The sequence below is a fragment of the Meleagris gallopavo genome, chromosome 5, assembly GCF_905368555.1.
Source record: "Meleagris gallopavo chromosome 5, MGAL_WU_HG_1.1, whole genome shotgun sequence".
Lineage (NCBI taxonomy): Eukaryota > Metazoa > Chordata > Aves > Galliformes > Phasianidae > Meleagris > Meleagris gallopavo.
In genome coordinates, this window is record NC_139408.1 from 39,101,546 (window position 1) to 39,116,517 (window position 14,972).

Here is a 14,972-nt window from a genome sequence, read left to right on the forward strand (position 1 = left end):
GTGTCGTTTAAAGACATGTTGCTTACTCCCTGTATCTGAATTTCCCTGCTTTCTCTGAATTGCCTGATGGATTTTCTGCATTAGCAAAATTTTTGTTTGGTAGCGGAAGAAGTAACACAGAGGTGATAAATCTTATTTTAGATCTGAGAACTATTTCAAGGAAGCCAAACAATGACTTATAGAATTAAAAGAATTAGAGACTCAACAGAAAGTAATTGCTGGGTTATTCTCTTGGAAAGATCTGGTCTTGTCCTCTCTTCTCCAGGGCTTTGATCACTCAGTTTTAGGCAGCAGGCAGATGGGTTCCGGCTCCGTACTCTTTTGTGTCTGTTCTATTATTTCACTCCTGGATGTGCCTGTGTGGAATGGCAAGCCAAAATTTGTGTTGCAGAATCAAGGCATGAAGCCATATGCTGTATTATAATACTGCAGAAACCCTACAAGTACTTAGGGTGGATTTTTAAATTTTTGTATGTGTAAGATACATGGAATAATCCTGTCAAAACAGCATCTGCTTTGTGTAGCTGCCAGCGCAGCACTGTGGTAGCTGTGTGGCTTTGGAGCTTGGAGTGTGGCTGACTGTCTGTTTCATTGTTCTCAGGTTCTTCTCTTGATTGTGAAGCAGATCTTTCCAGATTTTGAGTTCATGTGGCTAGTGGAAGAAGCAAAAAAGAATTTGCCTTTGGAATTGGATTTCCTCAATGAGGGCAGAAATGCTGAAAAGGTTGCTCAGATGCTCAAGAAATTTGACTTCCTGAAGGTGAGGGAATACATGTTCCCATGTATGTATGTGCATTAGTAGTCTCACTTTACATCTCTCATGCACCTCATTTGTCACCTGGAGAACTATATGGAGGGAGAGTGTGGTCAGTCCTTTTGTGGTGTTCTTAGATTGCTCTGCTGATACTGATGACAAAACTAGAATAAGGCTGAGGATGTCAAGAAGGGTTGGGTGTACTGTGTGTATATTTCAGGAGGAAACGTGTTTGCATGTATCTTTCCTCCTTCAAAACAGTATATTTTTTTCTCTGAAGCATACGTTGTCCGTACACATCCATGCACTCGTTACCTTCATACACAAACACAGCTGCACCCATACTGTGTTTCTCCTCACTGATGCATGTATGCCACCTCTCCTCTCTCCTGCTACACACTGACAGAGGTCACTGACAAATGTTTCAGGTACAACCAGATGTGCACTCATCTCCCTCTCTGCAGGTGTCAACGGTTTACGGGCTGGTTCGGCCCGGTTCCGTGACTAGAAGGGCGGAGGGATCCGCGGATCCGCGCCCACAGAAAAGGAAAATAGGGGACCCCGAAATAATTGAAAACAGTGGCAACAATCTGAGGTGAAACAAACTAATTTACTAAATATGGTATCAGCAGAATTTTATAAGGAGAGAGAGAGAGAGAGAGAGAGTGTGTGAAATTGAAGGTGGATCGGCCTCACCACAACGCTGAGATGAGAAGTGCAGTCCAGTTGAGCCGATGAAGAAGCGCAGGCAGAGAAGCGCAAGCGAAGCAGCGCAGGCAAAGAAGAGAGCATCAGGTGACCTTGCCGGGAGTTCTATCTCCTCGCTGACCGCAGAGCCCCCTGGGGAAATGTAGCTGCTCTTCTCCTCCGGACAGGCACCCGGAACTTGAGCATCAGCAGTCAAATCCCCAGTGCATTACATGATGTTATGATGTGGAATGCTGATAACCAAAAATCATGAAATCGTGACAGCAGGCGTGCTCACATCTTTATACTTTCACATGAGCATCTTTTGCAGATGTATATGAGGCATAGGCTTCTGCTGTGTGCATTCTGGAAATACCCAGGTATGCTTAAGCACTTGTAGTCCTGTGGCCACAGTCACTGACATAACTGCATTTGCACATACCCAGTGACTGCAAAAAATACCTATTCCTTTGGACCCTCCTGTATACAGATATCAACACAAGGTTTTGATCTCCTGTTTATGCAGAAGTCCCAAGATGGAAGTGATAGATGTCTGAAGTGAATTGAGTTTTTGTTAGGCTTTACAGGCCTATGTGTCCATTTTCTCCTTGCTTCCTCCATGCAAAGGCTACAATTCCTTGTTACCAGGTTTGGGGCAGGCCTTTTGAAGTTCAGTGGCAGCAACTGGCCTTTTTGTAAACACAGATAGCTAAAAGCCACCGGGGTTACGGAAGGCCAAAGGCCAATGATTTTGCTGGGTGGGCACTTATCGGAAGGGATGTACCTTGGCGAGCTGTATCCATTGCAGCTGTAACTAGGGAGACTGTGAAGTAAATCCCCATGGAGACGGCCAATTGCTTTCTTGCTGGGTTAAGGAGCTATCATGATATCAACATGTGTAACAATAACAAATGGCTTGAGATGACTAAATAATGGATCCTCCTGTCTGACCTGCCAATTCAGAGACATGTTCATCACCCAAAGGCAACAGAAGAATTGGGCTCTTGTATCATTAATTTTCCTAAACACGTAAGAAAGCCAAGAAGTGGATTTTGTGCTGTGAACCTCGTTGAGCTTTTAAAGCCAGAGATAAATTGTTTCCATGCACTAGCATTACACCCAAGCTTCTGTGAGTAATTAAAAAAGTCACCAAAGAATTCATCTGTGAGTGAGAGAGGTATTTCCAAGAACTTAGATGGTTCTTTGTAAGCCCTTTGACTTGCCCCTGTAAATCTTGAGACAAGAATGAGTGTCATCTGAAATGATCTAAGGCAGTGAGGATCTGTGTGTCTAGGAGGCAAACCACAGCAGCTAGAGGGACTCTCAGGGACTTCTTGTTTTGGAGTTTGTTTGGTCATGAATATAACTCTGCAAAGAGTTGACATCCAGATAAGCTGGGAAGCTTGCTGTATTGGACTTATGTGGCAAGATTTTGGTATGAGGAGAGCTGCAGGGGTAGCCTTTGTGAGTAGAGCCCAGCCAACTGCCCCATGTCAGATAAAAGGGAACAATTGCTGCACCACAGCGGTTGGGGGAGAGAGAAGTGAGAAACAGATAAGCAGCCCTTGCAGCCACTAAGGTCAGTGAAGAAGGAGAGAAGGATGTGCTCCAGACACAGAGCAGAATTTCCCCTGCAGCAGTGGGAAGGAGCTCACCATAGAGCAGGTGAATGTGGTCTGACAGAGGCTGACTGTAATCCTCATTCTCTGTCTTCACCACTAGGGAGGAGAAGAAAGAAGAGGATGGATGGTGATGGAAGGTGTTTTTGTAGAATCATAGAATCATAGAAGTGTTTGAGTGAGAAAGGACCTTAAAGATAATCTATTTCCAGCCCCCCTGCCACTGTCAGAGACACGGTCCAGTAGATCAGGTTTCTTAAAGCCTCATCCAACCCAACCTTGAACACTTGCAGGGATGGAACTTCGACAGCTTTTTTGGGCAACCTGTTCCAGTGTCTCAGCACCCTCTTAGTGAACTATTTCTTCCTCGTATCTAATTTAAACCTACCTTCTTTTAGTTTAAAGCAGTAAGACTGTTTACGATAGCTACAGTTCCTGATTAAATGCTCCTCTCCAGCTTTCTTGTAGGTCTCCTTTTAGATACTGAAAGGTGGCAGTGGGTTCTCCCTGGAGCCTTTTCTTCTTCAGGGTGAACAATGTCAACTCTCAGCCTTTTCTTCGTAGGAGAGATGCTCCAGCCCTCTTGTGCCTGTCCTTCAGCTCCTTGTGGCCTTTCTCTAGACTCACTCCATGTCCTTCTTACATTGTGGGTTCCAGAGCTGAACACCGTATTCTAGATGGAGTCTCGTGAAACCATTTGCTTTTAGTTTTCACTGTTCTTGTCCCAGAATTATAGAACGGCTTAAGTTGGAGAGCATTTTAAAGATCATCTAGATTCAATTCTCTTGCCATGGGCAGGGTTGCCAGCCACTAGACCAGGCTGCCCAGTATCCCATCCAGCCTGGCCTTGAATGCTTCCAGGGATGGGGCATCCACCGCTTCTGTGGGCAGCCTGTTCCAGCGCATCACCACTCTCCGAGTAAAGGATTTATTTCTGACATTTAACCTCAATATCCCCTCTTTAATTTTAAAGCTATTCCCCCTTGTTCTATTGCTATTTACTCATGTAAAAAGTTGATTTCCCTCCTATTTATAATAACCCTTTAAATACTGTAAGATTGTTGTGAAGACTCCCCCAGAGTCTTCTCTAAGCTAAGCACGCCCAACTCCCTCAATCTTTATTCATAGGAGAGGTGTTGCAGCCCTTTGATCATCTTCATGGATCTCCTCTGGACCTGCTTCAACAGCTGCATCCTTCTTGTGCTGGGGTCTCCGGGGTTGGGCATAGTACTCCAGATGGGGGCAGAGCAGAGGGAATAATCATTTCCTCCTTTCTGCTGGTCACTGCTCTTTTCACAGAATCATAGAATGGTTTGGATTGGAAGGGGCCTTTAAGATCATCTATTTTCAACCCCCTTATTATAGGCAAGGACACTTCGCTGTACACGATGTTGCTCAAAGCCCTATCCAGCCTGGCCTTGAATGCTTCCAGAGAGGGGTCATCCACAACCTCACTGGGCAGCTGACAGTGTTTTGATGGAGCCCAGGATACCATTGGCCTTCTAGGCTACAAGATAGCACTGGTGGCCCACATCCAGCTTTCTGTCTATCAGGACCTTCAAATCCTTCTCCACAGAGAAGTTCTTCCCCTGATCTGTACTCAGATCTGAGATTGACTTGAGAGAAATGCAGCATGTTGTGCTTGGCCTTGTTAAACCTGATTAGATTCTGTCATGGTTTTGATTGTTGTTATTGGTATACCACATCATAACATCATGCAGTGTACTGGGAGTTAGAGTTAATGCTCCTGTTCCATGGATTCTTGATATTTCCGGGTACCTGGTCCTCAGAAGAGAGGAAGAACTACATCTCCCAAAAGACTTAAACTATTCTGTTTTCATTTTCTGTTAGTAGGGAAGATAAAACTGTTTGCAGGTTGCAAGATGCGCCCTTCTTTCATGGCTCGTCTCTGCATCTGTGCTCCCTGGCCATCTTGTCTTTAGCATTAGAGTAAGGCCTTTGGTTTTGGATGCTCTCTTGCTCATTTCATTTGATTTCTTAGCCTTAATATAATACAGTATAATTAGAATTATGTTATTTTGCATTCCAATATTATACTTAGCAAATTAACTTTCCTTCTCAGATCGTTGCCTTCTCCCTGCATGTTTTTTTCCCTCTTCTCATTTCTCTCTTTCCTAGGGCTTGGGGCCATGGGTCCCACCTGCCCCATTAGACGGGGCTGAACCAGCCTGTAAACCATGTGCAGATTCTCTTGTGCCCAGTTTCTGAGTGTGTCCAGCTCCCTCTTGGTTAGTGTCTCTCCCTTCTATTGTGTCAACTGCACCATTCAGCTTGGGTCATCAGCAACTGTGCTGAGGGTACGCTCAATCCCACTGTCTATGTCACTGATAAAGATATTGAAGAGCACCAGGAGATAGCACCTGTGTCTGGTCTCTATCTGGATATAGAGCTGTTGACAGTAGAGAGCAATGTGGTGGAGCATAGCTGTACATTAGTGTGAACCACTACAAGTGCAGGTAACTGAATTCCTTAGCATCCAAATATATATGAGGTTAACATGCAAAGTATCCCAGGAGTGTTGAGCAACAAGATTGAGAGCTGTTGGAATTGCTCAGCAAAGGACTCTTTGGTCTGATCTCGTGTACATGGTAAGGTAGAATCGGCTCATTGGATAAATGAGATTGGATAAATGAGCTCTCTAGAATAGGAATAGTGCGGGAGGCAGGTAGTTTGTGGAACTGTGAGGAACTGAGCCATTGTCAGTAGTTACAAGTAGTATATAAAACAACTGCTGCTTGTTCAAGAGTTCTGATAAGCTAAAAGCAGCTTGGCTGGTTACTTTGGTTTAGATTGAATTAGATGGATAACATTCCTTATCTTTTCCTACCCTACCCCAGTGTGCTGGACACTTGAAGTGTGTGAATTTAAGTCCACATCTGATTGTGGGTAAGGATAGGGAGCTGCATGGCTGTCTTTCTCTTTGCAGAATCTAAAATATGTTTTAACTGTATCCTAGGCTGCATTGATAGATGCATGGGTAGCAGGTCAAGGCAGGTGATCCTGCCTCTACTCTGTGCTGGTGAGACCTCACCTGGAGCACTGCATCCAGATGTGGAGGAGTCCTCAGTACAAGAGAGATGTGGACCAGCTAGAGCATATCTATTGGAGGGCCACAAAAATGATCGGGGGTGGAACACCTCCTCTACAAGGACATGCTGAGAGAGCTGGGACTGTTCAGCGTGGGAAAGAAAAGGCTCTGGGGAGACCTGAGAGCAGCCTTTCAGTATCTAAAGGGAGGCTTTTAAGGGGACAGGCTCTTCAGCAGGGTTTGTTGTGAAAGGACAAGTAGAAATAATTTCGATCTGAAAGTGGTTATATAAGGAAAATATTTGATTATGCTAAGGGTAGTGAAGCACTGGAACAAGTTACCCAGAGAGGTGGCGGATGCCCCATCCCTGGAGGCATTCAGGATCGGACTGAATAGGTCTCTGAACAACCTGATCAAGCTGTAGGTGCCCCTGTTCGTTGCAGAGGAGTTGGACTAGATGACCTTTAAAGGCCCCTTCCAACTCAAACGAATCTATGATTCTATGAACTGGGGTACAGTAGTGGGAATAGATGGAGCTCTCTTACGTCCTTGGTAGAATGTACCCATCCAATTTCTCCTACATGTGAAGATAAATGTGGACATCTTGATACACTGAAGTGCAACAATGTGAGGAGTATCCAAAGGGAACTTCAGTAATATCAGTCTTTTGACAGTGGAAGCTTCAGCACTGGAAGAATTTATCATAGAGACTGGAAATGGGGAGCCTGCCTGAGCTAAGACTTCTGTTATACTGCGTCACTGCATCCCTGTGTGACACAGTGCCTCCTCCTTAGACCTCACTCAGCTTGATTTACTGCAGATTGAATGAAAAGTGCTTTGACATTTTACACTCGTTACTGTGTCACATTACATTGGCAATAAGATAGTTAAGGGTATCCCAGGGTTTCTATGACAAGCCCTTTATTTGTGACACTTGATTTTTCTCCCAGTTTGATTGCAGATGGCCTAAATACATGAGGTTTGTCAGCTCAAATGTGTTTGTGTTCCAAGGAGCACTGCTGAGATGCAATTTATGATGATGTCTTATCATTTCTAGAACTGTGTAAGTGGGCCCTGTGTGTAGCAAAGGAGATCTGTTTCCTGTCTAAAGGCACCAAGCGAATGATTCAGAAACTTGTAGTTGGTACTGAGCAAGCCAGTTGTAGGAGCTGTGGAGCAGATGAGGAAGAGGTGTCAGACAATAAGTGGGAGTGGGAAGAGGTCAAAATCTTGTAGAGTGGTGCCTGAAATGTTCCACAAGCACAGACTCTTCTGTTGTATTGGTGTGTTGCTTTGCAGCTGTCCTAGGGAAGAGACCTGCAGTGCCATCAGATGGATTTACCTCTGTTGTGCTCAGGGTGAAAAGAAGTCCTTATTTCAACCTCTTGCTTTTTTTGTTCCTTTTCTGAACTGTATGTGATATGTTCTCCTTCCTTTCCACAGCCTGTTGTTTGACCCAAGCCATCTATACCCTTTTCAGGTCCCCAGAATCTATTGGGAGCTCTCAACAAGGCGTGTTCTTCTCATGGAGTTCATGGAAGGAGGACAGGTGAACGACAAGGCATACATGGAGAAGAATGGCATTGATGTCAATGAGGTATTTTCTCAGCCGCCTCTGAATTGGGCATGTGAGCAATGTTAGACCAAGGCTGATAGGTCAGGAAGGGCAGAAAAGGGAGCATACACAGGTATGAAGAGAGTAATCAATCTGAAAGATCTCAGTTCTTCTACTTTTGGGAATGTATACAATCCCTTTTGGGGACACCCTTCTGTAGGATTGCACAGCTAGAGAGATCTTCAGAGTGATAATCATGCTTTTACACTGTGTACACCAATGTTTTGTTCCAACGTGACAGTTCGTGTTATCCTAATAGAACAGCTTCAGCTTCTGATCTTTTTGTCTCTTTTCTTCCTCTATCTTCCTTCAGCATTGATTTTCTCTTGGGCAAATGCATGGGATGTAGCTTTTGTAACCCATTAGGAGGCACAAATTATAGGCCTTGTATGATCATAGTTACTGGAGTGGCTTGACCCATGGCGTTTTGCATAATATTCTTGGATTGTTCAGTTCTGATTTCCAAAATCTTTCTCTTTCTTTTGTATGTAACTTGATAGTTTTCTTCTTTGTTTCTTGCTCCTATATACTGTGTAATTTTCCTGCCCCTCATTAAACAGCTGCTAGATTTTATCCCTGGGGAAGCCACATTTCTCTGATGGATAAGATAATTTGTGTGGCATGAAGTTGGAAGATTTGGATTCTCTATGGCTAAGAGATTCTTGAGGAAACAAGAAAGCTAAGGTGCGTGAGGGAAGAGTTTCAGGCCATTCAACAATGTGGAAGACCACCCCTCTTGGTCAGTGAATGCTGACTGAGGCAGTGCTTCTTGCCTTTCTCATTGTGCCCTATTAATGAACCTCAAAGCCACACTTGGTTGATTGGCTATTAAAGGGCTAACAAAATCAATTGTACTTAATCTGCCCATCCACTTAATTCTCACATCTGAATGCTTCCTCTCTCTCTACTCTTATTCCTTTCTGCTTCCACTTTCTATCTATAGGAAAGTTATTGTGGTGTTGGTTAAGATATACTAAAGTTGTTTCAGGGGAAGGGAAAAGTGAGTTTGGTATGCCTCACAAAGAGAGAATGTTGTATTTTCTCCACTATTTCCCTAAGTCACCATGATATCAGAAAAATGTCTGGTGGAGGACTAAGCAACCTGCTGCCTTCTCTGCATAGAACACTTCTTTCTCTGCTCTTGCACCCAGCAGAAGCCAATAAAATATTTTCTAGTAACTGCTGCAGGCAAAAGACAGGCATCTTTTCTTGTTTTACCACTGATATATGGGAAAGAAAATTCAAAGGTTAAGGTAGATTTTGAGTCTCTCTTTCCATTCTAATTATAATGAGCAAATCAAGGTCGACGGACAGTAGTGAATGACTTCCTCTTCTCTGAAAGATGTCTGATCAATTTTTATTAAAGAGACTTCTTGAATGACTTCCTTGTGTATAATACAGTCTGTCTTCTTTCACATCTCCATTGGGAAACTTTTGGAACATTTTGGTCATTAGTTTTTCTCCTCACTCTCATCAGGGAGTCAGAGAAATGATTGTCAGCTGATCAGAGGTAGACACAATTCTGTGTCTATTTTGTGCTGATTATCTTCCTTTATATTTACAAGGTAGGTTCCTGATGATGCATCTGGTTCTGCAGCGCATCATTGTGTGTCTCAGAAGAACATGATAGCTGGTGAACTTCTGTGTCATTTGAAATTTAAAAAGCCTAGTTTGACTTCAGAGCAACCAGTCAGCTCCATTCTCCCAGACAAAACAACTGGTCAAATGTGAGTTGTTTCTTTGAGCAAATATATCTTACATAAGCCCTTTTCTTCTGCTATCTGGGCAAAGGTCAAATGTAGCCCATGGCACTTAGATACAAAACTAAGTATTTCTCAATATCCAACATAGTCAGGCTCATTTTGATGCCTTAGCAGGAGGTCTTTTGAACAATATTTACATTCACATTTTGAGCAGGGCTTCCTCAAAGTTCTTGGATGGAAGATCTATTCTGAGACTGAGTTAACCAGCCCAGCAGATCTGCTTGATGCTTCGATTGTTTGAATTCTCAAACTGCTGGAGGTAGCAAAGTTGTATGGAGAAGCCCAGGGAAGTGCATTCTTGGCAATCTTCCAGAGCTTTCTCCAGCCAGCCAATGTGGAAAACTCAATAATTTCAGCTTTTCAATGGGATATTTTGCTGGGAGCATATGTCAAAATCAAGTACAGAAGAAGCTGATTTCATTTTTTTTTCCCTAACTTGCAAAGGGGTCTTTGCTTTAATAGAAGAGATTTAGAACCTTTAGAGTTAGAAAACTGAGCTCTTGTTTTTCTTCATTTATTCCTTTGGGAAGGTTGTTTTGTGATACCTTGGCAGGATAGGTTCCATACAGCAATGAAACCATGTATTTTATTGGTCTGTAAAAATGTAATTATAAAAAAGTTGTCAACAAATTTTTACTATGGCAAAGTATAAGCTGCAGAGGTTTCTGGTAGTCTGTCATGTGTGGGATGTTATTCATCTCAGTGGTAGAATCACGCATTCCTGCTGACTATTTCAGTACCTGTGCTGAGCTGTTCTTCCTTTCTTTCTCTCCCTGCTCCTCCAAATTAATAATTATCTTTTCCCGATTGCCAATAAAGTAACAGTACAAAAGAGGGCACCAACCCTGTCAGAAGTATATGACGAGGTATAAGGTCTGTTACTGTGGCCACAGTAAGGTGAGGTAGGAACTGTGTGAGATGCAGCAGATGGGAACAGGTATGACCAAAGTCCAGTATTTGCTGCTGTTTGATGCTATGGGTAAGGAACTGCATGGCATGGTGGCAAAATGAGCAAAAGGCAGCAGGCACTGAAAGGAACTTGTGGAGGGAGTGGCAACAAAAATTCCAAAACTATGATGTGACTTATACACCAGTTTTTGTTTTCAAGAGATGCATTAGTGCCCCATATATCACTTGAATCTGTTTATCAATCCTATCATCTTACTCCATTTTGTTTTACTGAGCAGAGAAAGAGGAGTCTTCAATAAGCAGGATTTCTCTTTTGTGACAACGCAGCCTTGAAATCAAGCTGAGCTTCTCTTCTCTAAATGGAAAAGATCCCTGAGGTGAAAGCTCCCTTCAAACCAGGTTACTGACATTTACTTAATACCGTCTGTAGCAGGATTATCATTAAAGCTGCCCAAGAGCACATTAATCTCTCTGGATCCGTCCAAGCGCTGGACTGTAATGGCATTTAATCAGAGAAGGCTTTGATTTCTAAAGACAAGTGCAAACACTGAAATATCTGCCTGTGTAACAGTTACTTATTCATGTGCAAGTGTAGCAGAGGATGAGAATGCAGCTAGGATATTGACAGTGAACTGGAGAGGGGAGTTATGAAGAAATAAGCTGGTATGAATTTTGAGAGAAGTCCAGGCCATGGTAGGGTTGAAAAAGCCACCACTTGGAAACTGAATCATTCTTGTCTCAAGACATTATTTACATTCTTGCTTAGGAAGATATATTTGGAGGATGTGAGTAGAGCAGAGAAGGAAGGAAAAATGGTCTGTGGAGCTCTCAGCACATTTGTAGCATACTGTATAAAGAAGGAAGAAAATAGAGCATGAACTTCTAAAAAAGAACCAAGTGGCACAAATGCCTCTTTTGCACCCATTCCGATTTTATCTGATCAATTTAGAGATTTTGTCCATTTACAAATTTTGATGTTATCTTTGATCTGCTGCGTAGGTGTCCACCCTATCTATTCTTTTAGATACTTTAATATACTTTAGTATACTAAAATATAGATACTTTAGATACTTTAGTATCTAAAAGGCTGTTTTAGTAAAGGCTACTGGGTCAGCAGGCTGAGGGAGCTGTGGAGCTTGCACATGTGCACATGCTGGTATTGCTTTCAACTAATCAGCAGGTTCAGGTAGTCAAGTGAAGAGTTCGCCACAGAATCACAAAATTGCAAGAGTTGAAAGGGACCTCAAGAGATCATTGAGTCCAAACCCCCTGCCAAAGCAGGTAGCCTGTAGTGGATCGCACAGATATGCATCCAGATGGATTTTGAATATCTCCATAGAAGGAGACTCCACAACATCTCTGGGCAGCCTGTTCCAGTGCTCTGTCATCTTTAGCGTTAAGAAATTCTTCCTCACATTTGTATGGAATTTCCGATGTTCAAGTTCTAGGCCATTACTCCTTGTTCCATTGCTACACACCACTGAGAAGAGCCTGGCCTCATCCATTTGCCTCCTGCCTCTCTTTAGATATTTCTAAATATTTATCATATCCCATCTCAGTCTTCTTTTCTCAAGGCTGAACACACCAATGTTACTCAGCCTTTCCTGATATGGTAGATGCTTCAGGCCTTTTATCATTTTTGTGGCCCTCCGTGGGACTCTTTCCAGAAGATCCCTATTTTTTTTTTAAACTGGACACAGTATTTTAAATGTCTAAATGTCACTGGGGCAGAGCAGAGGGGGAGTATCGCTTCCCTTGACCTGCTGGCCACGCTCTTTCTAATGCACCCCAGGATACCATTGGCTTTCTTGGCCACAAGGGCACGCTGCTGGCTCATCGCCAGCCTGTTGTCCATCAGGACTCCCATGTCTTTCTCTGCAGAGCTCCTTTCCAGCAGGTCAGCCCCTAATCTGTACTGATGCATGCAGTTATTCTTCCCCAGGTACGAGACTCTGTACGTGCTCTTGTTCAGCCTCATCAGGTTCCTCCCTGCCCAACTGTGGTGGCCACTCCTCCCAGTTTTGTACCATCAACAAACTTGCTGAGCATGGAGTCTCTTCCTTCATCCAGGTTGTTAATGAGGATATTGAACAAGATTGGACCCAGCACCAGCCCCTGGCAAATACCACTAGTTACAGGTCTCCAGCCAGACTCTGTTCTGCTGATGTGCTATGCCAGTCAGCCAGTTGTCAGTCTACCTCACCATCCACTCATCTGTCCCACACTTTCTAAGTTTGATAACAAGAATATTGTGGGAGATGATGTCAGACACCTTGCAGAAGTCAAGGTGCACAATGTCCACAACCCCTGCCTACCCAGTCGGTGATGACATCATAGAAGGCAAACAGGTTTGTCAGGAATGATTTCCTTTTGATGAATCCATGTTGACTGCTCCTGATAATCTAATTCTATTCTAATTGTTTGGAGGGGGTATTCACCATGATTGCCATGGCTTACGTTTGAGTCAGGGAAAAGGAAATGGTGTCACGTGCTTCAGCTTGCTAAGAGCTTGTTCACGGGCTGTGGATGATTCAGAAGTCAGTGTTTTGTCCAGCTGAGAAGTGAAAGCAAACAGCTGAGGTACTTAAGATGAGCTACTGTGTGCAATTGTTGCCATCTGTCACCCCATCCTATGTGGCTTTCTGCTTCCTTCAGTTACTAAATAGAGTCCTTACTGCAACAGTATCTCTTAGTCTGATAAAGAGTCTCCTGATAGTTAACAGCTTTGCAACTTAAAATATGCTTTTAGTGTGAAGTTTACCCTTCAGCCTAGAGGCAGGAGCTGCTGTCTTCAAGCTGCCAAAATTAAAGTAGGATTTCCTAGACTGGAATCCCTTTGTCAATGCAAGTGTGGAAAACTCTCATGTCTCAAGTGTTTGTGTTTATAAAACTCAAGTGTTAGATGAAATGGAGCATGGAGTTCCTGGGGAAAATGGTTATTCTTATCCCTGCTGATTTAATCCAGGGAGTTGCAAGAGACACCACATAAAGAGTTAAATTACAGGCAAACCCTTCTCTCATTGAAAGTCAGTCTCAGTCATCAGTGAAATCAAGTGTATATGGCTCAAGAATCTCAGCAAGATCCTTTACATTGAACCTAAGGAAACACATCCACATTTGAAGCCAAGCCAGTGAACCCCCTAGCTATTTGAGGTCTGGCTAATATGCAAGTAGCAATTAAATAAACACCAATTGATCGTTTTTGTAGAAACTTACCAAATTAATCCCTCAGTTTCCTGCCCAGGTAAGTCTGAAGTCTCTCAACTTATGTGCCATAGAAGATGGGTCATTCATTGGAAAATAATCTTCTCAGTTCTCAAGAAAGAGTTTGGGGCATGCTAGATGTACACTCCAGGAATCCTAAAAACTACTCCCATATCTTAATGACAACTTATGTGTCCAGCAGTGCATAGTGATGGTGCTGCGTTACAGAGCACCGTGTTTAGATTCTCACAACTGCATCATGGAAGATAGAGTGTGAAATAGGATCTCTTGTGTGTGACCATTCTAATCTTCTGTGGAAAGGAGCCATTACAGAGCAGAGACAAAAAGCAGGCTCCAAATTGTAGCTATTCTCCATCCACACCCTTTGCTAATTTGACACAAGTTTAATTGGGCAGGATTGTCCTGGAAGGATTAAGCAAACCCGTAGATGATGGCTATAATAACAACAGCAAAAGAAAGCAAAAACCCAATACACACTTCAATCCAATTAACCTTCGATTAAGGTTCCAAAATCAATGCTATTCTTTTGGCCTGAGGAGGTAATATTGAGCCCTGAGAAATGAGCTGCACAACGACCTTTACTTTTAATGAGATCAATAGAAGTTAGTGTCGCCATCTCTTAAAATAATTGGCAAATATTACAGCCAAATTAAGGCTAGAGACTAGTATCTACTCCTGATCTAAAGAGACAGTCACAAATGGAGGTGGGACAGGAAAGGATAATGCCCTATGAGGCAGTGTAATATGGGTCTTATCAGGGCAGCAGAGAGATCTGCTCTACAGTGACCGCGTCGTAAGATTTTTTTTCTTTGCCCTTCATCTTCGTCTCAGTTGGCACCATGGAGCCAAGACCTCTGCAGCTTGGTCAGGAGACCAGGAAAGTATCAGTGACTTCTGCTGGGTGACGCTAGCCAGTGTTACATTGCAGCTACCAACAAACATGATATATGTGCCATCTTGTTACTAGGGGAGTATACGTAGGCTTAAATTTGCACTCACTAGTATTTTTTTTCTTGATAATTATGCATATTGCCCTAGTATTTGTAAGTATATTTATTTGTGATGAGCCTTACAGTGTTTTTTTATTTGTTGTTCTGTCAGCTGGGTGTGCTGCTTTGTTAAGATGTACGTTACTTACAGGGACTGGTGTGTGTCTGGAGTTTTGCTGCTATGGAGTTCTATGCAAGGGGATATAATATGAGTTCACCAAGAAGTGGGACACAGGAGAATAACGTTTTCTATACTTTCCAAATTGTCACCTGTAGTCCAGCAGTGCTGGGTAACACTGATGGCAGCAAAGCTATGTGTGCGTACGAGAAGAAATATATCACTACTGCTATTTGTGCAGCCA

The 14,972-nt window shown here is 43.0% G+C and overlaps 1 protein-coding gene across 5 annotated transcripts in view; it reads left to right on the forward strand.

Annotated features, from left to right (window-relative positions):
• The window catches only part of ADCK1 (aarF domain containing kinase 1), a 77,230-nt gene that overhangs the window by 51,163 nt on the left and 11,095 nt on the right, over positions 1-14,972 (forward strand). For 2 of the 5 annotated variants that reach the window (XM_010711780.4, XM_085225404.1), the window contains exons 6-7: positions 602-760; positions 7,590-7,706. The exons of 1 other annotated variant lie outside the window; for it this stretch is intronic. In XM_010711780.4, the coding sequence (XP_010710082.1) occupies positions 602-760; positions 7,590-7,706 (276 nt within the window). The remainder of the gene's footprint in view (positions 1-601; positions 761-7,589; positions 7,707-14,972) is intronic. 2 more of the 5 variants (XM_085225405.1, XM_085225406.1) reach the window with 2 other exon arrangements.